This window comes from Ipomoea triloba, chromosome 6, assembly GCF_003576645.1.
Source record: "Ipomoea triloba cultivar NCNSP0323 chromosome 6, ASM357664v1".
NCBI classification, from domain to species: domain Eukaryota; kingdom Viridiplantae; phylum Streptophyta; class Magnoliopsida; order Solanales; family Convolvulaceae; genus Ipomoea; species Ipomoea triloba.
In genome coordinates this window covers 22,993,877-23,017,446 of record NC_044921.1, presented here as the reverse complement: position 1 = coordinate 23,017,446, position 23,570 = coordinate 22,993,877, and the positions used below count along the sequence as shown (strand labels likewise).

The window sequence follows — 23,570 nt, the reverse complement described above, 5'->3', positions numbered from 1 at the left end:
ACACAGCTGTGTAGACCAAAAATAAAAATTACATTATTTTTGTATTGTAGGTACATTATTTTTGTACTGTAGGTACATTATTTGATAGTATCTATCAAATAATGTACCTACAGTACAAAAATAATGTAATTTTTATTTTTGGTCTACACAGCTGTGTGGACCATGGTCTATACAATAATGATTGTTAGTTAGAGGAAAATAACTAAAATTCGTGGGCAATAGTGGTCTAGTTGGGCTCAATATACATTGAAGAGACTTATGTAAAGATACAAGAAGTACCATTTTGAGGCCCAACAAGTTCATTGCCAATTTACCATTACCCAAATAAATTAATTATGAAAAATAGTATTTTTTTTTCCGAAATATTTCCACCATTGTTAGACTCATTCGGATTCGGTCATAAAAGTGTCCACAGAGGAAATGATGGCTCAACTCTTTAACAATAATATGACGCTCGATTGTGTTAACAATTTTTACCAATGTTTTAAACTATTGTGCTAGAAATGACATTTTTTAAAAATTCATGAAGTGTGATTGAATACTAATTTGTATCTTTAGTTATTTAACACTCATATATATAATCATTAAATTTCAAATGATGTCGTGTATTTGATCCTCACATGATAGGAGCTTCTAACTTCACCATGGTTACAAAAACTCTAATTTTACAGGCGTAAAAAAAAAGTAAATTGACACCATCTTTTTTGAATGAATATTAATTAAACAAAACTAATTCCATTCTCACCATCAATTTCTTGGTGGTTATTATTGACCATTGAGACCCACATTCATTACTCGATAGTATGTACTGGGTAAAGCTTGCCCTAGCTTAATATTCTACAAATCACACAAGTCAGGTAAACCGCACTCAGAAGATTATGTGTAATGGGTTAAATCGAAAGAGTAGTTGCAATAATCAAATTTGTAACTTTCAAGTACGAGAATCATGTTTTACACAATCTGCCGCCATTTCAAGACTCTTGAGAGGTGAAAATGAAATGCCTCGTCACTATCTCAATTTGTAAACATCTAGATTATCTCAATGAAAATGATTATTTAAATATAACCGAAGGATTAAAATACAAATTTTTGAATTAATTATCTAATGGTCGGAGAGAATCCATGGACCATGGTTAAATGGCATGTGTGCATGCATTGACAATTAAGAAATCCACCACTTGCTAAATAAGGGAAATTTCTATGGAGTGATGCATCTCTCCCATCTTACCATTATAAAATGTAGGACACAATTCTTTAAGGAACCGACCATTTATTTTGTTGTATATTCATATGCATGGACCACACAATTCTTGCGGTTTTATTGGTTATTTTAATTGGTTATATATTAATGCACGCATATTGCATTATTATAATTATATTCCATGTGAGACCAATTATTTTAATGGTGATGGGAAGATTTCAAAGTTTATAACCCTTTCAAGAAACTATTTGTTTTAATTTATTCAAGGGAGGCATGAAACTAAATTTTAGTCTTATTGCACACACTAATGAATAAGTATTTAGAATCTGTAAGTCAATTGAGACATATATATCATGGGTATATTTTTAAGATAGAAACGATGAATGGCGTTAAATTTAAGATTCAAACCTATGAAATTTTTATTTTGTATTTTTATGGCTAGTACATAATGTGTTATGACACAAATTAATAATCAATAATGAGTATATATATGATTAATAATTTATAAGAATCGTCTCAAAATGAGTAGTCAAGTAAATGGTGGAGCATGATCCGTAATTTTGAAGGTCATAGTATTTTAATATGTGCAACATATTTATGCGCTTATATATACAGGTAGGCAAACCGCATGACTTTTTTTTTTTTTTTTTTGGATATTAAGCCTATACCATAATATTCAGATTACTATTCATTCGCATTGACCAGTCCAATTAAGAAGCAAAATGCTTGTCATATTGATTTTTTCATACGAGAGGATTCTGATATGATCACATAAAATGACATTTTTAATATTATTAAAAAAATCTGAATGTAAAAGTTCAAGTATAATTAATATAGAGAATATATCAGACCCTCTTGAAATGACGATTCTTATTGTAAAATAAAGACAAATAAATCATTCTAAATAATGTCATTTTTGGGACCAAAAACCTAAACATAACAGCGAAATAAACTCATATTTTAAATAATATAATCAAATTTCATTCTTTAAACTAAATGTGTATTTTGTGTGTATTTGTGGCACGTAATTAATTAAAACTTGAATTAAAATAAAGTTGAGGAAAAATATAATTAAGGAAAAAGACCAAATAAAACCATGCATAAAAGTTCCTATATGTACACATAAGAGGAAAACCGAAAAGAAAGATTAGGGCATGGTGGAGTGTAGTATAAGAGGGCGGTGCCCAATTCCAGTGGGTACAACTAATCTTTTACGTCATATATATATGAATATAAGCTAAGATACCTACTTCATAATCCCCCACTAACTAGTAGCTACCTACCTATATGCTTCAAATTAATTCATCTATTTGGCTCTATCTTATAAATTATGAATATATGCCTCGAATTGGTCAAAGTTAGTCATTTTATATTGGTGATCGAGATTTACCGGCTTTATAAGTTTTATGATTCGTTATCTATAACATAAATGATATAGTAGTAGTATGTATGCTCTCTATTAGGACAATTTCAATTGAATCAGTTGAGAATTTAATTTTGTAATTATAAGGATTCAAATTTAACTCATTGTGAATTGTCTATTAACATTTTTAGTTTAAGTCAGACAATTACCCTAACCGGCAAAAAACCACAAAGAGGTAACCCAGTTTAGATTACCCATAGCTGACCGGTTCAAACCCAAGAGCTTGAGTTTCGAACTCACGACCTCTTGGCTGCATGTATAACTCTTTTACCATTTGGGCTGCCCTTACGGATACCTAGAGTATACTTTTGGGTATAGGAGGTAGACTTTTTCATAAATTAAAGTATTTTACTATCTACTATACATATGTAGGATTGGTGTGCCCACATATTCCCATTTCCTCCGCTCCTTTGACTGATTGTTCTTGTTGCGTTAACCTGCTGGGGAGATTGATGTGATCGCTAACTCATTACAAATAAAAAATTTTCTTTCTTCTATATGGCCGGCCTGACAAAATTTAAAGAAATAAAACTCAAGGATATGAATTTTAGACTTACAACCTATAAAACAAATCTTGTTCAAGTAAGGTTGTAAACAATTGCAGTATAGTAGCTCCAGTGGAGGGATTGATTTTCAACATTTTATTCTGGCGGAAGTTTCTTCATATATCTGTTGAATCAAATTAATTTTCCAATTCAAACATTAATTATGCTTCCTCAATGTGCATGGAAAATTTGTCACCGCCATCATTGTTTTCTTACGTACTACAAACTCATTACATCTTGATTCTACGTCGTATGGACCGGGCTTCACGTGACGACGTTGATATGATGTCTACTATCGTATATTTTGCTTGACAACCAAAACTTTGTCCGAAATTCTTAAAAATAAAATAGAAAAAAATAAAAACAAAACAAAACAAACCAAAATTTAGAAAATCAATCAAGCTAAGTGTGCCAATTTACACGAGAATACAAATATATCTACTATACTAATAAGAGCCGAAGAGAGTTAGGCCTAAAATGGGTAGAAAAAATGGCGGTCAAATTATTTAATCAAATGGATGGTTCAGATGGATTATTTAATCAAATAGATGGTTAAGATAATTCAGATTAATATTATTAATAGAGATTACCTAATTTAACTTTACTTTTATGATTATCCGTTAAGTTTTCCGTTAAATATTATCTTCTCTAGTAATATTCCGTTAACTTTTAACTTACCCATTAATTTCTATAAGAAAGGTCTTAGGTTCGAACCTCATCTAAATCAAATTTGACATAATTAAATTTCTCACTCTATTTTACTCTTATTAAATTAAATAAATTAGTAACTACAACAAAAAAAATGATACATATGTATTTCTTTAATTTAGAATTATGTGTCTACAATACCTTTATTTGAAAAAATTATTCATTATCAAAAAATTAAATTAAATAAGAGAAATAATTTAATTAGTTATATTGTCTTTATTTTCTCTCATGCAAAGATTCTTTACATTCAAATTTATCAATTGATATTTATTACATTGTCCATTATCTTATTTTTACAATATCTTGTAATTAAATATCAAAGTTATAGTACAAAATAATGTTATATATTTATTTACCAAGTATTTTATTAATACTATGAAAAAAATTTTAAAATAATTTGATGCTAATTATATTAACTACTTGGGGATTGGTTGACAAAGAGAGTACTCAAATAATAACCCAACAAATTGAAACGGAATCACTCTATTTTACTCTTATTGAATTAAATAAATTAGTAGTTACACCAAAAAAAATGATACATATGTATTTCTTTAATACCATGAAAAAAAAATAAAAAAGAATAGTTTGAAACCAATCATATTAACTACTTGGGGGATTTGTTGACAATGAAAGTACTCAAATAACCCATTACCCAGCAAATTGAAGCGAGAAACTACCTTTTAATATCTTTAGAATACATAATATTTTAAATTTTCAAATTTTTATTAATTAATTTAATATTTTTTCTTAAACTATGGATTTCTTTATCCACAATAACTCATTCAACAATAATGGTTGAACCAAATGAATCCCAAGCAGAACACCTAAAGGAAAGCCCATAGCTCCTATATCATAATCTCATTGCATGACGTTGTTATCTATGCTACCAACAATATCGGAATTGCAAATAACACACTACCAACAAAAAGGAAGAGAACAAATAGTAAAGATGAAAACAATGACAATGTTACTCAAAAGAGAATTAAGAACACTTAAAAAAATTCAAATTAAAAGTAGTATTTATTTAGACTATCATTTTTAGACCAAATATTTAGACTATCGATTTTACAAAGCTGCAAACATTTATTTTAGTAATAATTATAATGAATTTTCTATATTATCTTGGATTCATATACTTTGAGTTAGATATTTAAATAAAGAAATTTGACATTCAATTACTCATGTATAAACTTCTATATAATCTTGCATTGATATACTTTCAAATATTTATTTAAATATAAACATTGGGCATTAACATATTCGCGCAATGCGCGTATAAAACTAGTATATATATATATATATATATATGGTTGCATATATGCCGTAGATGAGTGGGAAACAGTACAGTGTATTCGATCCCTAGCTACATACTTTCGGTGGTTTGGTTGTTTTATAGACTTTACCTCCACCAAGTAGTCGTCGCTGATGGAGAGTTATATATGGCCTGGATGCATGGGATTAAAAAGAAATTAAATTAAAGATTTATGGTAGGGCACTGTTACTTTTATTTTGGGCACACCGGCCTAAATCTTTGCCTAACCAACGTAACACATACACAAATCTAATCTTACTTTTATGCATAACATGTCTATTATGGCAGGATCGGATAATCATCTGATGATCTCATTAATTAAAGGACCTTAGCTAGCTTAGCTTGTTGCTTGCATTTACACGCAATTCTTTTGCATGTGCTGGCAACACCTCACTTAATTGGGATCCAATTTCTATCTCTTCATGTCTTTCCCTTAATTAGAATATTAATCAGATGTACAATTTTATGTTTGTAAATTAATTATAGTAACTATTTTTTTTAAGTTAGGTAACTCATGGATAGAAATGTAAGTAATATTGCAAAGATCGTAATATGATCTCTTATCACAATATCAAAAGGTTGAAGTTATATACACGTACATATTTGCTCGCGCGTACATCCACGATGTTAATGATGAAAGATTTTGATGAAGTTAACATTCTTAACCAATCAATGTTTGATTAAATCAAATACTAAAGTGATTTGATCTACTACTAATTTATTATGAAGATTGAACCAAGATCAGTTCAATAATAATTTTCATATTCTATCCATTTATATAGTTCATGAGAAGAAGTAACAAAATAATTGAGAATATCTTTAACAATTATCATCTACGTCTAAAAAATATAGGGGTTGAATTGTGTCGGAACAACTCCCTAGAAGAGCACTAACAATGATCTGGTCTTGGCGATACCAGACTAAATAGGCTGGGTTTGGGGTGGTTCGGGCAGTATCAGTGAACTGTGTTGGTTCTTTGGTTGTACCATCAATGTAACCCGAGAGATTAAAGCCAATAAGAGTGGAACGAACTTGGCGGCTCCAGACTGGGAAATTTGAGGTAGTGAGTTTGATAGGGAAGTTGGATGGGACAGTAAGGTGAACAATGTCAGTGGTGGTAGAAGCCATTGATGAATGAAAGTCACGAGAAAGAAAAAAAAAACTTTCTTACGAGATACTAGCTCTTTATACCATGTAAGATTATAGAATGAACTGTGTTTCCATTGAAGAGAATAACCAAAGTATTTATAGTGTACAACAGAGGAGAAATAAAGAAGTTACAACTAATCACTAGTCTACAGGAATGAAGGCAGAACAACAAAATAACCTCAGCCACCCATATGCTTAACACCCTCTCCCACCTTCTTAGAAATGTAACTTCATGTGCCCTGCCCTTTATTTTCTTCATGTGTCATAACTACTTCATTAATGACTTTCATTAAAAACCTAATCCTATACAAGTACTATCAAATATTACTAAATGAAATTTTAATTTGTTTTAATCTAAAAAAGATGTATGATTTTTTCTTTATAGATTCTCACGTAACCAGAGCACCATTCTGATTATTTAATCATTATAGTTTATTAACTATGTTTGATATTTATCACGGGATTTGATGTGCATCAAAAATAAAATAATCAACAATCATTACGAAAAATATCGAGAGCTCGGGGCGGGAGAGGGGGGTGGGGGTGGAAGCACACGTGTATGGAGGCGATGCCTCCATGCGTCCCCTTCAGATTAAAAGTTTAATCTTTATTTCAAGAACCCCGAGGAAAAAGATCAACGGGCGCAATCGCCCAACGGCTACTTCAAAAATAACGTAATCCAACGGCTCTCATCGAATCGGCGGTTGCCGCCCAACAGTATCCCAAGTCTTACGTGAGAAAATCGAATGGTCCGAGAAAGGACTCCAGTTTTAGGGGCAACCGACCGTCCCTGTTGTCGGCGATTTAGGATGAAAATATTTTCCGATTTATTCATTAAAAATTCGCTAATCACTTTCGTACCCCTTTAATTAACGCAATTTACCAATTAATTACTCCGGATTCATTAAAAATTCGATTAAAATAAAATAGCCGTTAGCGGCCCTTCTTCTATTTAAAGATTCCTCATTCTACTCCAATCGATCCAGAAAGTTAATATCCCATCAGGGTTTTCTTCTCCTTCTCCCTCCCCTTCTTAGAGAATTGTTTTATTCTTGTAAATCTAATCTCTTTATCGTTGTTTATATTTCTGAAAATAGGTTTTTTTTTTTTATAGCTTTTAGTGATTTTGGGTTTAAATTTTCTTGATAAATTTACTGCCTTGTTAGATAATGGAAACTGTTATGTACCGTTCATCTTCAGATCAACAAATTTCACCTAACAAAAACTACTTTAGAAGCTCGAGGAAAATCATGAATCGAGGATCTTTGGTTCCTAGGTTTCCTGAGGATTTTGTTCCTGCGGCATATTTGCAGGGGGGGCTTTTACAGGCTCCTGTTCCTAATCATCCTCAATTTCTGTCTCAATCTTTTCCTGTTTTTCCAGTTCAACAGCCGCCTCTTCTTCCTCTCCCAATCTCCATGAATTTCAGTCAAAGTAGGACTCTTTCTTGCCCTCCAAACTATGGGAGACCCAATAATAATAACAGCAAGAGCAGAAGTAGCAGAGATCCCTCTCTGACGCCCAAGAAATCTAAGCAGATCTCAAAGTCTCCGAAGAAATCTGGAAAAGAAGTTGTTGTTCCTTTGGGCCCAGACCCGGAACATGTTCCTAAACATGTTGTCCCCCCCAAGGTTTTATCTTTGAAGGGTTGTGTTGAAGCGAGAGAGAAAGATGAGGAAAAGGACAAGTTTTCAGGATCTGTAGTGTTCACACTTTCGCCTCCGCCTAGTAGCCTGCCTTTGCCCACTTTTTCATTGAGGCCGAAGCTGAGCTGCAACGCGGAGGCCGCCGGAATAGACACCGGAGCGACTGATAATCTCTGCAGACTTCTTCGTCTCCGGTAATTAAATAGATGATAGATGTGAAGAAGAATTGAAGAAGCTAAGGAACTGATAAGTATTGGTGTTATGTAAGGGTGATATTATTTATAACTGTTTAATTTGGTGTTGGATAATTTTAGTTTAGTAGAAGTCACCACCAGTGCTTGTTTTTCTAACTGGGGGGTGGACAGACAGTCAGACAGACATGTTTAAGGTTTAATCTCTTGTAATTTTACTACTGTGTTTTCGGAAATGGAATTCAAATTATCATATCTTGGACTGCAATTATATTGGTTCCCATTTTAAATCCTGTTTCTTCTGAAACATTAATTCACTGAACGGACAAAGAAAAGCATGCCTATGATGAAATCTACAGAGAGAGACTATGAGGCTTAGAGCTTCTCCAATAGTTAGTACGGAGTAGTTTTTATAAATGCGACTAGAAAAGAGAAAATGAGGGAAATAGAGAAAAATAAAAGTCGACAATTATATATATTAACGCGTCCGGTCGGGCGTTGTGTCACACGAAATGGACAGAAAACTCTGTTTTCTTTGGTAATATTATATTTATGATAAAAATCAGTACTTTAAAGAAAGATTTTTTTTCTCTCCTCACTATCTCTTCTTTCACATAAGTCTTTTTTTTTCAAAAATCACATCAAAAACTTTAATTACGAATGCTCTTAGCGTAGTGACTAACTTGATGGTGCACAACTTATTTAGGTGGCAGTCATGAACGACTAAGTCTTGAGTGGTGGTGATTTTGCTCATGACTTGTGACTTAGTCGTTTGGGTTTGCTAAGTTGGCTTGATTATGCTTCTTCTTTTTTCTTTTTTCTTTTTTCTTTTTTTTTTTTTTGTTGGTGAAAATGATGGATGGTGATTTGGTTGGGAAGTTTTTGTGGCCAAACTAAGGCAAGGCTAACCAAAACCTTGACCAAACGGTTTCTAGCATGTGGAGTGCACAGGCAATTTTTCACAAGAAAATAGTGTGTATTATCATTTTTTTTTTACATTCAATTTTATATTTCACTCTCGAATTCTTGATATGAACACTTTTTAGGAGATTTACGTAATAAAAATAACTTATTATTTGTCACATCAGGAGTTAAAAGTTAAGACAGAATTTAGAGATATACATAGTAGAACTCTTTTCGAAATATGACTAAAGTTGTTGGCATTTACGGTGGTTCCTAGGAGTGGCTTCGGCTTTGTGGGTAGTTTTGGCTGTGGTTGATCATTGCTATGGAGTTACCTTTCACTTGGTTTTAGCTAGTCAGTCAGTTTGTAACAACTATAAATGTATAAATAGGTGAGTACAATAGTATAGAGTGTGTAGGTGAATGAATGTTAAGTATTACTTGATTTTAACAATGCGGTTAGCTAGTAACAATTATAGGTGTATAAATAAAAAATAATACTACTCTATTGGTTAGCTAGTAACAATAATAGATGTATAAATAAATAATAATACTACTACTCTATTTTTTACTCCCGAATTGTTTAAAATAAGAGCCACCATTTTCATTCATTTACTTTTCTTTGTTCAGTAGAACATGTACACATGGTAAAAATAATACTATACTACTATATATACACATGGCGGGAGTAATACTCCTTGAGAGTACATTTAGGGTGCGTTTAGTTCGCACATGGGAATCGGAATTGGAATGGGTATCAAATACTTGGTAAGGGTAATGAGTTTTGGTAAAAGTATTTAGCATGTTTGGTAGTTTGGTGAAATGGGAATAATTATTAATAGTTGAGGAAGAAATGATGAAGGGAGATGAAACCCTTATTTGATAAGGGTATGGGTTTTGCCATTAATGGGGTATTCCAAACCCATAGTAGCATCCACAAAACTTATCAACCAAACACTAGCAATCACTTTGATACCCATACCTTATGCCTAAACCCCCCAACCAAACACACCCTTAGTATTTTTCCACAAATACACGAGTGCATTATACTCTTGCTGCTAAGTGCTAACTATCTCTTGGTACATACCATATATACTGTATAATAGCATTAACTGGAAAAGAAGAAACCCAAGTTTGAAATGAAATTCACTATTGTTAAAGAGTGCACATCTTTTACACATCATAATGACCAGTTCACGAGAACATCTCTTGTTCTTCCCCTGGCAATCACCCCATACTGGGTAAAATGTAAAGAATGCACCCTCTTTCTATCTGTGGGATGTTTAAATGCTACCACTTCTAAACATGAATTCGAGCTGCCACAGGCAATGGGCTACAAAATCTGAAGCAGCATCAACACCTAATATCAGTATACAGCGTGCATATTCAAAAAGGAATGGTGAAGGGCAAAGCAAAGATGTCTGCATCCTGCAAATACTGAGCACGGGGCAACAACAATGCAGAGCTACCACACAGCATAGTGCTGCTGGCTATAGGCTTCTTTGCTGCATTAGTATTATCATGCTTTCTTCTCTTGAATAACCAATCTTGATCATCATCGCCAAGATCATTTGAACTTGAGGGAACCCAGTTCTCTATCAAATTTCTGAACTGCAATGCATCTTTATGCATAGGCTTCTCCACTCTTTTAGGGCGTGAAGCAGCAGATACGCTCTTCTCAACAGCATTTTGAGTTTGCTGTGAAGTACTACAAATGTTATCTGCACCAGCACTGGAAGCAGTTTCACATTTACGCTGGACTGGCAAATCTGTCCTGCCAGAAGTTGAACAAATCTGTTGATTCTGAGATGAAGAATCACAGTCCATATGCTTCTGTGAGGGCAAACGAATCCTGATAACATTCCCTGCACACAAAGATAAATCTATAATCAGCACAAGGGTGAATCATTAGATTTATGAAACTAAACATTTTCTGCTTTGAGTCACAAAAACACACCATGAGAGCGGGTGACATTTGGTGGTGAAGAATGCCTTTTCCTTTTGTTGCTGTTCTGAGTGCTATCAGATGAGTTGTTGGGGTTCTGTGAGCAAACAGCTTGTCCATATTCCACAGTGAGATTGCTCTTTTCTAATGTTTCAGAGTCAGAAGATCTCTTCTTATCTATGCATCCATCTTTAAACTCAGAATTGTCCTTTTTGTGGGACTTATCTCTCTGAGCAGAATCACTTAAGTTTTGCTTTTCCTTCTCTTTCCTTTCTTTCTTCCTCTCTTTCTTCTCTTTCTTCTCCCTCTTCTTCTCTTCCTTCCTTTCAGCTTTCTCCCTCTCCTTTCGGAGCTTTAGGGCTTTCTCCCTTTCCTTTTGGAGCTGTAGGGCTTTCTCCCTCTCCTTTTGGAGCTTTAGGGCACCAGGACAAGAGATTTAGAATTGAGAGCAAGAGGATCAAATCCAGCATAACAAGGAGACACATAAAGATCCTCAAATAACATTGTTCTGTTGTCTAATAAGAGGAGCTAAATGCTCCTCATTAATCCAGCATAACAAGGAGACACATAAAGATCCTCAAATAACATTGTTCTGTTGTCTAATAAGAGGAGCTAAATGCTCCTCATTACTTGATACAATCACAAGTCACATAGTCACAGTTAGGGTCAAAAACACATTTTCATTTTCATGTTCACACTTCAATCCTAGCCCATCGACCCAAGCAAATCAGAAAGGCAAGGGGAAACAAAGATAGATATTACAAGGCTGGAGAAAAAGATGCATTCATCTGCAACAATGATCATATACCAAAATGCAAATTCCAAGTAAACGAAACAAAGTAGGCTACCCAAATTTCAAAAAAAAAAAAAAAAAAAAAAAAACCAATTTGTAATAGAAGCTCAATTGGAGCCAATGGAGCTTTCACAAACAAATCAGTTAGGAATATAGCTCAGGAACTTCATGAAAACTTCTATACTAGCCTAGATCAATGTGTTAGAATTAATTAACAAGTACAACATTAGACAAAATTGAGTCCCAAACCAACAGACTCAGACTCACTGCGGTGACTTTAAAATAATGATTACATTGTATTAACCATGGATCCAGGGTGAAAAAAATCAGGCAACCTTTCTCTTCCAATTCTTCCATTTGGATTTCTTATTGTGCATGGAAGACTAAGTGCATATCAAATAAATTATTAGTGACCTACACTGCTTAAGGTCCCAAAAGCGGGAGCTAACCTAAAAATGTAAAACCAAAAAAACAAGTATCCAGCCAAAATGTAGTCTACCTACATTAGAAACTCTATTTTCCCCCATACATTAACAACAAATTGGAACCCTGTTATGTTCACCACTCCACATCCAAGCTCCATAGTCATAGCCTAAATCCTATCAAACAAGCCCTCCTCAGTGCACCACCAATGACAATTCACCTACGAAGAGAGTATACTAAAATTACATGGAACCCTATTATGTTTACCACTCAACATCCAAGCTCTACAGTCATAGCCTAAAGCCTATCAAACAAGTACTCCTCAATGCACCACAACATAAGTTCCAAACATACAAATGTCCCCGTACACAGCAATTTTAACTCTCCATAGTTCCAAACAGCTCGGTTAAGAGAATTTTACTGTAACAGGTTCTAATTAATCAAACGCACGAAAGTAGTCACAGTTAGGGTCAAAAACACATTTTCATTTCATGTTTCACACTTCAATCCTAGCCCATCGACCAAGCAAATCAGAAAGGCAAGGGGAAACAAAGATAGATATTACAAGGCTGGAGAAAAAGATGCATTCATCTGCAACAATGACATCATACCAAAATGCAATTCCAGTAAACGAAACAAAGTAGGCTACCCAAATTTCAAAAAAAAAAAAAAAAAGAACACCAATTTGTAATAGAAGCTCAATTGGAGCCAATGGAGCTTTCACAAACAAATCAGTTAGGAATATAGCTCAGGAACTTCATGAAAACTTCTATACTAGCCTAGATCAATGTGTTAGAATTAATTAACAAGTACAACATTAGACAAAATTGAGTCCCAAACCAACAGACTCAGACTCACTGCGGTGACTTTAAAATAATGATTACATTGTATTAACCATGGATCCAGGGTGAAAAAAATCAGGCAACCTTTCTCTTCCAATTCTTCCATTTGGATTTCTTATTGTGCATGGAAGACTAAGTGCATATCAAATAAATTATTAGTGACCTACACTGCTTAAGGTCCCAAAAGCGGGAGCTAACCTAAAAATGTAAAACCAAAAAAACAAGTATCCAGCCAAAATGTAGTCTACCTACATTAGAAACTCTATTTTCCCCCATACATTAACAACAAATTGGAACCCTGTTATGTTCACCACTCCACATCCAAGCTCCATAGTCATAGCCTAAATCCTATCAAACAAGCCCTCCTCAGTGCACCACCAATGACAATTCACCTACGAAGAGAGTATACTAAAATTACATGGAACCCTATTATGTTTACCACTCAACATCCAAGCTCTACAGTCATAGCCTAAAGCCTATCAAACAAGTACTCCTCAATGCACCACAACATAAGTTCCAAACATACAAATGTCCCCGTACACAGCAATTTTAACTCTCCATAGTTCCAAACAGCTCGGTTAAGAGAATTTTACTGTAACAGGTTCTAATTAATCAAACGCACGAATTTCCTTGGAAGCACATCAGGTAAAAATCAGTCCAGAGACAATGAAATCCTGAAGAAGTTCAGATACGGATCTTTCTAGGGCCAGTGCCATACATCCCAGTAGACAAGACATATCCACGAAAAGACATCCTAACAAAACCCTAAATCTTATCATCTTTCTGCTCATCATATACATGGATTCAAAACCACAGTATATAAACCCTATTCGTACAGTATATAAGTCAAGTCCCCCCTCCCCTCCCCTCCCCGCAAATCCTATTAACATGAATAAATCAGCCGATTCAAAGAGCATAAATACATATAAATCTAGGTGCTCTTTCACAAACCTTAATCGATTCGATCAAGGCTGCTTCTTCATCGCTCCTTCTAACCGTATAGCCGGGTGGAGGGTAAGGAAAACACCTTGACATCCTCAGATCGGATCGAATCGAAAACTTAACGCGTTTAACAAAAAAAGTTTTTAAAAACTATCGCAAAATCGATTTCGCAAAAAAGGGTTTCGAGATCCAGAAAAAGTTTAGAAAAATCTTTGAAGGAACCGCGGGAGATTTTTCAAGCAAAATCTTTCGAAGAAACCACAGGCTAGGGTTTCGGCGTCGCGAGAGAGAAGAGTCTCAGAATCGTATGCAAAATAGGCAAAGAAGGGGTGAGAGAGGGTATATATAGAAGGAACGTGAGGCGGTCTTGCCGCGTAGGGTGGACTGTGTATTACCCATAATGCCCCTAACTTTATTATAATTTCTCATCCTTGTCCCTGGTAGTTCTTTTTTTACTACGCGTCTAAGTTGACTAGCCCATGGCCAATTGTCATAAATTCATTAGTCATAATCATGGGTGAATTACCAATTTAATCCTCATATTTTCTGATTCCGTTCAATTGAATCCCAATATTATTCTTTTGTGCGATTTAGTCCAAAATATCTTTTATTTCTTCATAACTCCTCATCGTTAAAGTTTCAATACATTTATTCATCTTTTAAATATTTGCGATATGTTCTAATTATAAGGGTGTTTATTCAGTAAATTTTGAATCGGATTTGATTGAAACTAAATTAATAAAATCGTTGTAATTAATTCAATTAATTGATCAAATTGATTTGAAATTTATATAAAGTGTAATGCGTTCAAATATATTATAATAAATCGATTTTAATCTATGCACAAAAACAATTGTCCAACACTCCAACATTAATATTTAATGTTTAAAATTCACAATAATAAATAAATAAACAACACAAATCACAAAATCTATATTACATTCAAATGACTAGTTATTGGTTTTTTTGAATAACGGTCAAGACCCCAAGGTGAGTCACTATCCCTTAACTATTTACATTACTACTAATTAATAAAACTTTTTGCCAAAGAATTTGTGGTTAAGTGGCATGCCGTGATTTTTCAATTGAACGATTTTTTTTATCAATTAATAATTAATATGTCATGAGTGACTAAGTGTAGCTAGGCTATCAAAAAATAAGAGAACTATCAAATACTCTGTATTATTTATATTACTGTTTGTGAAACTGTAATGGAATAAATATAATTACTCCAAGCTGGCCAATCATGTGCCTACAGGGAAGATTTCTGAATTTTATTAAGTCTCAAGATTTCAAGTAGTCTCCTTCTGTATCCTGATATGGTAAGTTGAAGAAAAAGGTTCACAAATATTGGTGGGTGGGTCATCATTTGATGGACATATATACTTATTACCCATTAAATATTATAGTAATTCAGAAGCTTTAGAATCATTTCACTTCATTACTACTCAATTGAAGATTGCTTAGACATGTGGTATGTCCTGGTCCCTGTGGGCTATGGCTTTTTATGGAAAAAAGAATGTTTTGTGGTTTGATGGGTTTCTCAATTGCTTGATATTGATAATGAGAATGGTCTTTTCTTGTTGATCTGATTACAAGTGATAGTACTATGAATTTTACATCTTTTGGGTTATATCATGGCCCAACGTTGGCCTGCTAAGAGTGATCCAACAAGCATGATAAGGCAAAGTTATAAATATAGTAGCTCGAAGGTCCCTAATCAGGCGAGGACTATGTCCCATGTGAGAACTTACGGACAAATCTAAACCATTGATCTAATGGATCTAACAGTTCAAAATAAACAAAATTTTGTAATATTTATGAAAAAGACTCCGTTCATTTTAAAAATTTGTAATATTTATGAAAATGACCTCGCTCATTTTTTACTTGATTTCACATCCATCATATCTTGCAGACTAGAGTTCACATTGCATTGTGAATCCTGATACAAAAACTTTGTACCTTCAGTTAACACATTATGTACCTACAGTTAACAGTTTATGTACATATAAATAAATAACTTGTTGACACATAATATGATAGCTACAAGTACAGCAAATATCAACTGCAGGTACAAAATGTGTCAGATACAAAATTCGAATGTTATTTTTTGAACAGAGCTTACAATGCAAGATAGACCATAGTCCATGGTATAATTTGCTCAAAATTAGACCACTAAACATTAAAATATGCAGTTGAGTTCCTAAATTAACATTTCATACATTTTGCAGTTGTTATACCGTGGACCATGATCAACAATGCATTGTGGACCATGGATCATGGCTGATACTGCACTTGTGTTGAATTGATAGTGCAGTTGTGTTGAACGGATACTGCGGTTGTGTTGAACGGATACTGCAGTTGTATTGAAAGGGAACTGCAGTTGCGCGGAACAGATGTCGTGTCATCCGTCTGGAACTGCAGTTGTGTTGAACTGATACTGCAGTTGTGTTGAACGGATACTGCAGTTGTGTTGAAAGGATACTGCAGTTGTGTTGAACGGATGAGCGATCTCTGTTCTGCGCAACCGCAGTTTCCTTTCAACACAACTATAGTATCTTTTCAACACATCTGCACTATCCACTCAACACAACTGCAGTATCAACCATGATCATGATCCACAATATAATTTGCGTACATTTTGTCCAATTTACTAGTTTTCCAATTTCTAACATGTTACTAATTTTTATTTTAAAAAAAAAAAAAAAAAACAAGAGATGAAGAAGGCCTCTTTGTCTCCGGCTAGGGGACTTCAAGGCTGGAGACGAAGTGTTTTTTTTTTTTTTTAATTAAAATAATTGTTTTATTTAATTTTTTTTTTAAATTGATAACATGTTAAAAACGGAGAAAATTGACAAATTGAATTAATTATATGAAATGGGTTAATTTAGAAATTTAATTATAATTTTTTGAAGTTCAATAACCTAATTGCATTATCGCTGTAATTTTGTAACTTATTTGACCCTTATTTATAAATTATAAATATAAAAACTATGACAGTCACCAAAAGTCATCATTTTTATGTATCACATGTGCATGTATTCCCTAGTATATATAGGCAAATTATGTTGTGGACCCAGGCCCACCTTGCAAGGTGGACTTAGGTCCAAAACTACGTTGTTTTTGTCCTTTTTTTTTTAATTAGTAAACATATTGCTGAATATAGAGTTGTCCGAAAATGTGTGAATGTACAGGTTTCAAAGTGTGAATGTAGAGTATAGAAATCGTGAATGTAGATTTATGATTGTGTGAATGTAGAGTTGCCCAGAAATGTGTGAATGTGGAGATTTCAAATTGTGAATATCGAGTATAGAAAGCGTGAATGTAGAGTTATACATGTGTGAATATGTAATAGAGTTAAGAAGTTCTAGCAACTTGTAGCCCTGTAATGTGTGAATGTGCAGTTCTCAAGTTGTGAATATGGAGTATAGGACATGTGAATATAAAGTTTTGAATGTGTGAATGCATAACAGTGGTAATATAGTTATTAAACATATAATCCTGTAATGTGTGAATGTGGAATTTACAAAGTGTGAATGTAGAGTATCATATAATCCTGTAATGTGTGAATGTAGAGTTTACAAAGTGTGAATGTAAAGTATATTGTTTGTGAATGTAGAGTATAGTGTATGTGAATGTAGACCCAGGTCCACCTTGCAAGGTGGACCTGGGTCCACGGCATAACAACCCGTATGGCCGTATATATATAAAAGTGGGCTTTTGGTACTTTGTAAAGGACCTTTCTCACGTTTTCAAATTTCAACCACTTTTCTTTCTTCTTCAGCAATAGCAGAGAAGTCAAGGAAAATATTGTCTCTGATCTGGCCATTTCTGTACAAAATCTTTTCCGTTTAATGAGAGAAAGGGGCTTTGATTGGTGATTTGTTACATATTTCTCCATTTATCTCTTGCTTAGTTCATTTAGGCAGTCTAAACCTTGATTACCAACTCCTTAAATTAAGCAAAAATGGTATGTTGGACCGGGTGAATAAACCTCAAAAGCATCTTATTGTAAAGTCTAAACTAATTAAATTAATGCATAGAGTAATAGATTTCAGAAGCAGGTGAAAAATAGAAGAATGGCAAAGCCTCCAGTTAACAACAGATGGTGTGACTGACAAATTGAGTCCTGGATTATTGCAGATGATCTATCTCAAGTTTGTAAGTATATAATTCGAGTAGGCAAATTATAAACGATCATATAAAATATATATATATATATATATATATATATATATATATATATATATATATATATATATATAACCGAAATATTTTAAGGAAATTGTGCGTGACACAAACTTCGGTATATGTGTATCCTTCTTTTGTGGAAATTAAATTTTTTCCAATCATTTGATCAATGTGTAAGTGACTTGTAAACACGATTAAGCATGCATGTGTTATGGTTGTTCACCAAACAAGTTTTGGATGATTATGCTAATTAATTACATGCAATTTTTTTTTTATCAAATATGAGGTAGCCCACCAACCTGGGAGAAGTGCCAAATGCTATACTGAATGCATATCCTTAGCTTCAAGTCTTGCCAACTTCATTGTTATTCTTCTGTTATTTGGGGCAAAACATCTAGTGCATGCAAGAGACAGACAGACAGACAACTTCATTAACATGTCATGCCATTATTATATTGGTTTAATACTATATTTGGGTTACTCTAATATCATTTTGACCCTTCATCAAGAGTACAGATAAAGTAGGTAAATGACTTGGAGTGAAACTTTCCATCTAGCTGGCAAGAAACATATATAGTGAAATGGCCACCTATTATACTACACAGACATTCATGTCACATGAGATAAGACTAATTTAGTTGAGTTTTGGTCAGTACTTATTATTTATAACAATTCTTCCAAGTGTTTTTTTTTAGTACTACTGACTCTATCATATTGTAGTATTTGTTCATCTATATTTTCATAACCTACTGAAGCACAAAGAGTCAATATAGCCTCCACTGAGCTCGATCTCATGACCTCCCAAGTGTTTTGATACATTCAAATATGATACCAGGGCCAGATTTTAGGGTGTGCAAGATGTGCAACAGCACAGGGCCCCAAAATTTTGGGGGTCCCTAGTCCAGTCATGACCCAATAGTTAATATATGCATTTGTGATTATATTGATTCAAAATTAAGTTTTTATGACTGATTTAAATTGTACTACGCATTATATATTAAAAAAAAAAATCTACTCTGTAATATTCACATGAATCACTTTTATTCATTCGCAGTTTATTTATACTTTGATAGGCCTCACATATTTACTAACACGGGCCACACAAATAAAAAAAAAACCGGCCTTGTATGATACATAAAAAATATATTGGTATGAACAGTAACACTACTAGATTAATTAATTATCAAGATATCTTAAACCTCACCTATAAATATTGCTAGACTATAATCAAACAAAAAAGACGTGTAACCTTAGTGGATATCCAAGAATGTTGTCTTCTTCTTCTTATTATCGGCTATTGTCCTCCCTGTTCTGTATTGCGTTTCTGGTGTTGGCGGGATGTTGTGAAGCCAAGATAAAGCTACCAAACGGTTTGGTTGTAAAGGCTATTATTGCGTTCGGAGATTCCATAGTTGATCAAGGCATGAATAACAACCTGTCCACCATGATCAAGACCAACTTCCCTCCATATGGGCAGGATTTCATGGGTGGACAGCACACCGGCAGGTACAGCAATGGCAAGACTCCTCCCGACTTAGTAGGTAATCTACGTCGTAGTCCCCAAAAAACATAAACATTATTAAACTTTTATTCTTGTGTCACATGTGAGACTGTCTCACAAATCTTTATTATGATTTAGTATTGTCCGCATTTACTAGTATACGTATTACATTTCATCTTGACCCGACCCGTGTAACAGAAGATCTCTCACACAAGTTTTTGCCTTCACTCTTCTTTGCTTGAAATGTTCTCCCCCCAATTTCAGCGGAAGAACTGGGAATCAAAGAACTGGTGCCGGCTTATTTGGACCCCCATTTGCAGCCAGAGGATATCAAAACGGGAGTGAGCTTTGCGTCCGGCGCCAGCGGATATGATCCTCAAACTGCAGCACTTATGGTACTATTTTTTTTTTAGTATTACTGACTCTGTTATAATGTAGTATTTTGTCACTTAGAAATAATATTTAGATACTGATAAGTTGTTTATGCTAAAATTCAGTCAGTTATACCTCTTTCGGAGCAACTGAAGTATTTTAAAGAATATTTGGGGAGGCTGAATGGGTTGGTGGGAGAAAAAGAAGCAAAATATATCATAAACAACACCCTATTCATGGTGGTTTCCGGCAGTGATGACCTTGCCAACACATATTTCACCATTGGAATCCGCCGTTATCAGTACGATATTAACGCCTACACTGATCTCGTGGTTGAAGGGGCTTCCAATTTTCTCCAGGTACCAAATAATTAACCAATTTATGTTTAGTATGCTACCAATTAAGGATATATGACCTAATATACATATTTTTAGTGTGAATTATATATTGATTAAAGCTAAGATTGTTGCTTTAATTTTCTGGGAAAATTTGAAGGAATTGTACTCTCTGGGGGCAAGGAGAATTGGGTTTTTTGGGATCCCACCAATAGGGTGTTTACCATCACAAAGAACACTGGCAGGAGGCTCAGAAAGAGAATGTGTAGAGAGCTACAACCAAGCAGCGCAGCTGGCGAATGCCAAGTTTTCAGCTGAGATTAAAATTCTCTCCAAGAAACTGCCGAATTCCAAGCTGATTTTCGTAGACATCTATGAAGACTTTCTTGACATGATTAAGAATCCTGCAAAATACGGTAAACATACACTACAACTTTGTCATCATAATCAATTCTTAATCACTCCGAATCGTTTTGCAGAATATAATGATGATTAATTAAATGGTGGGTGCATATATGCATGTATATGCAGGATTTGAAGTTGTTAATTTAGGGTGTTGTGGCACGGGGACAGTCGAGGTTACTATGTTGTGCAACAAGTTATCAGGCACTTGTCCGGATCGCAACAAGTATTTGTTCTGGGATAGTTACCATCCCACCGAGAAAGGTTATAGGATCATTGTAAATCAGATCATTACTAAGTATATCAACAGCTTCACCTGATCTAATTATTGAAGGATATATGATATGATATGATGCATGATATGATGATGAGTCATCAAGAAAACTGAGTTTCTGGTTCAGATCGTATAAATTGCATATTTAATTTGAACAGTTTGGAAATTGTATTGATTCCTAGCTCAATTGCTGTCGGTATGGTATATGTTTTAAACTTTATGTAATCAAAGAAAACATTGTCGAGAAGATCGAATTCTGTGCTTCATCAAGAATGTATGTACTAGTATATCATGATGATGAACTTGATGAAATCTTTCTACATTTCATATATATATTTTCATTTATCCTAATTGCATATTAATTAATTAATTATTCTTCGTATATATGTGTGTATTTCTCTCTCTATATATGTATGTATAAATGGGGGGAGGGGAGGGAAGAACTCTCTCTTTGCCCCTAGTTTGGTATATATCAAGGTAAAATGCTTTCTTTCTTATTTTGTAAAATAGTTGCTTTTAAAAATAAGTATATATTTAAGAAATTGTCGATCTTGATTAGAATAAGATTTAATATGTGATATTTTTTTAACGTTAAATTAGTAAATAACAGTAAGGTAAGACCTATATAAAAAAATGTTAAAATGAATAAAAGAAGTTGAAAAGTTAACAAATGAATAGTGTTTAAATTAGGTGAGTATTATTTTGTATCATACAAAAAGAAAAATAGTACAAATACAGTAAATTAACTAGGTATGCAAGGATATATGAGACTAGAGGATTAGGATTAGTTTGGCGAAAATAAGATGAAATTTGTCCACAAAAATAATAAATAAAGAAAACAAAATATAATTAAGGGCAAAAGGGCAATTTTGACAAAAATCAAGGAGAAATGGTAATTCAGTAGTCGCATCCGATTAGGATAGATATGGTATGGATGAGTATAAAGTACCCTTCGGTTTTCATTTTGCATTAGAATCTCTTTTCCCCCAAAATTCCTCATTTTCAGCTCGGTGCAGAGCGGCGAGTGAAACGATGTCGTCCTCCGAGGCAGGGGAAACTAAGAAGATAACTCTGAAAAGCTCCGACGGAGAGGTCTTCGAGGTGACGGAGACGGTGGCGCGTGAGTCGCAGACGATAAAACACATGATCGAGGATGATTGCGCTGACAACTGCATTCCCTTGCCTAACGTCACCGGAAGGATCCTATCGAAGGTGATCGAATACTGCAGGAAGCACGTCGAGGCTTCCTCTTCAACCGATGATGACCTCAAGGCGTTCGATGCCGACTTCGTCAAAGTCGATCAGGCAACTCTCTTCGACCTCATTTTGGTAAAGTTTTAATTCTAGGGTTTTCTCTCATCAATATACCATGCTATTGTGTAATAGGTCATTCATTTTCTATGTCTATCGCTTTAATGATCAATTAAGGAATGACTATTATGTATATATGCTGGAAATTTTATGCTCTCTGTCTTGCATATGCTATGGCTCCTGTCGGCCACTATGGATTTATTTTATGCTGAATGCTAATATGCTATTATTGGACTATTTGTTGAATTTTCTTTCATTATTTGATTATTTTATACTCCTTACTAATTCTAATTCTCTTGTGATAACTAGTTAGTGCTGTGTTCCTTTTCTATAGCTAATATGATAAAATTATGCTAGCTTGACTATATAATCTAACTGGTGTTGATCTTGATGCTGGAATTGGTTTTAGATGTTTTGGTTCTCACAGATTAGAATAGCTATGACTCTATGAGTTGAGTAGTTCTGCCTTTACTGCTTGTGAAATGATGAGCCACATATAGAATCTTTAGGTTTAATGACTTCCATCCTGCCCTAGTTCTATTTTCTTATCTTTTAACCAGGACACTGTGACCTATGTGCTGGTGCTTAATATTTCAGGCTGCAAACTACCTGAATATCAAGAGCCTTCTGGATCTGACTTGCCAGACTGTGGCTGATATGATTAAAGGAAAAACTCCAGAGGAGATTCGCAAGACCTTCAACATTAAGAACGACTTCACACCTGAGGAGGAAGAAGAGATCCGCAGAGAGAACCAGTGGGCTTTCGAATGAGATGTCATGTCTAGATGAACTGTCTATTCTAATAGGATAATTTCCATTCAATGTTGAAGCTGGATAGCTTTTTAAGAATTGATTCACCCAAAGTGTTATGTCATTTTACATGCTTTTACTCTATTTCAATGAAATATGGTACTGGTTTAGTTGCTTATCTTTTTTTTTGCCTACTGTTTCAATTTCCTTTTTGGTGAATTGGGGACTAGAAAAACTTAGCAAGTAGTGCTCTTCTATTTTATACTATTGCCAACCAGTATATATGTGTTCTTTGCTTCTTTTTGATACTTAAAAGGTTACAAAACAAAAAAGTGGGTTGCAGGATCTCTTCTCATTAACTATTTGCATACTTACAATGATCTGTACATCTTGGAACAAAGATTTGCTTAT

General features: G+C 34.1%; 4 protein-coding genes across 4 annotated transcripts; 3 read left to right on the top strand and 1 right to left on the bottom strand.

The window, feature by feature from the left end:
- Positions 1–7,314: 7,314 nt before the first annotated feature.
- Positions 7,315–8,443, top strand: LOC116021896. Its single transcript, XM_031262414.1, has one exon. The coding sequence runs from the start codon at positions 7,508–7,510 to the stop codon at positions 8,180–8,182; it is 675 nt and encodes a 224-aa protein (XP_031118274.1). The 5' UTR covers positions 7,315–7,507; the 3' UTR covers positions 8,183–8,443.
- A 1,758-nt stretch (positions 8,444–10,201) lies between these two features.
- LOC116021973 (kinesin-related protein 12-like) lies at positions 10,202–14,331 on the bottom strand. The gene is made up of 3 exons (XM_031262509.1): positions 14,033–14,331; positions 11,036–11,435; positions 10,202–10,943 (listed from the first exon to the last, which is right to left on the bottom strand). Exons 1-3 carry the CDS (start codon positions 14,114–14,116, stop codon positions 10,465–10,467), a joined length of 963 nt encoding a protein of 320 aa, XP_031118369.1. The 5' UTR covers positions 14,117–14,331; the 3' UTR covers positions 10,202–10,464.
- A 5,142-nt stretch (positions 14,332–19,473) lies between these two features.
- Positions 19,474–21,395, top strand: LOC116023066 (GDSL esterase/lipase EXL3-like). The gene is made up of 5 exons (XM_031264026.1): positions 19,474–19,755; positions 19,980–20,110; positions 20,213–20,446; positions 20,583–20,838; positions 20,954–21,395. Exons 1-5 carry the CDS (start codon positions 19,482–19,484, stop codon positions 21,142–21,144), a joined length of 1,086 nt encoding a protein of 361 aa, XP_031119886.1. The 5' UTR covers positions 19,474–19,481; the 3' UTR covers positions 21,145–21,395.
- Positions 21,396–22,068: 673 nt separating this feature from the next.
- On the top strand, positions 22,069–23,337 carry LOC116021685 (SKP1-like protein 1A). Its single transcript, XM_031262149.1, has 2 exons — positions 22,069–22,427; positions 23,007–23,337. Exons 1-2 carry the CDS (start codon positions 22,131–22,133, stop codon positions 23,178–23,180), a joined length of 471 nt encoding a protein of 156 aa, XP_031118009.1. The 5' UTR covers positions 22,069–22,130; the 3' UTR covers positions 23,181–23,337.
- Positions 23,338–23,570: the final 233 nt, after the last annotated feature.

Coding starts and splice junctions, on each gene's coding strand:
- LOC116021896 (XM_031262414.1), top strand. CDS start 7,508: ATGGAAACTGTTATGTACCGTTCATCTTCAGATCAACAAATTTCACCT.
- LOC116021685 (XM_031262149.1), top strand. CDS start 22,131: ATGTCGTCCTCCGAGGCAGGGGAAACTAAGAAGATAACTCTGAAAAGC. Junction 22,428..23,006: donor CTCTCTTCGACCTCATTTTG/GTAAAGTTTTAA, acceptor TTAATATTTCAG/GCTGCAAACTACCTGAATAT.
- LOC116023066 (XM_031264026.1), top strand. CDS start 19,482: ATGTTGTCTTCTTCTTCTTATTATCGGCTATTGTCCTCCCTGTTCTGT. Junction 19,756..19,979: donor GACTCCTCCCGACTTAGTAG/GTAATCTACGTC, acceptor CCCCAATTTCAG/CGGAAGAACTGGGAATCAAA. Junction 20,839..20,953: donor TAAGAATCCTGCAAAATACG/GTAAACATACAC, acceptor ATGTATATGCAG/GATTTGAAGTTGTTAATTTA.
- LOC116021973 (XM_031262509.1), bottom strand. CDS start 14,116: ATGTCAAGGTGTTTTCCTTACCCTCCACCCGGCTATACGGTTAGAAGG. Junction 11,436..14,032: donor CCTTGATCGAATCGATTAAG/GTTTGTGAAAGA, acceptor GGTGCCCTAAAG/CTCCAAAAGGAGAGGGAGAA. Junction 10,944..11,035: donor AAATGTCACCCGCTCTCATG/GTGTGTTTTTGT, acceptor CTTTGTGTGCAG/GGAATGTTATCAGGATTCGT.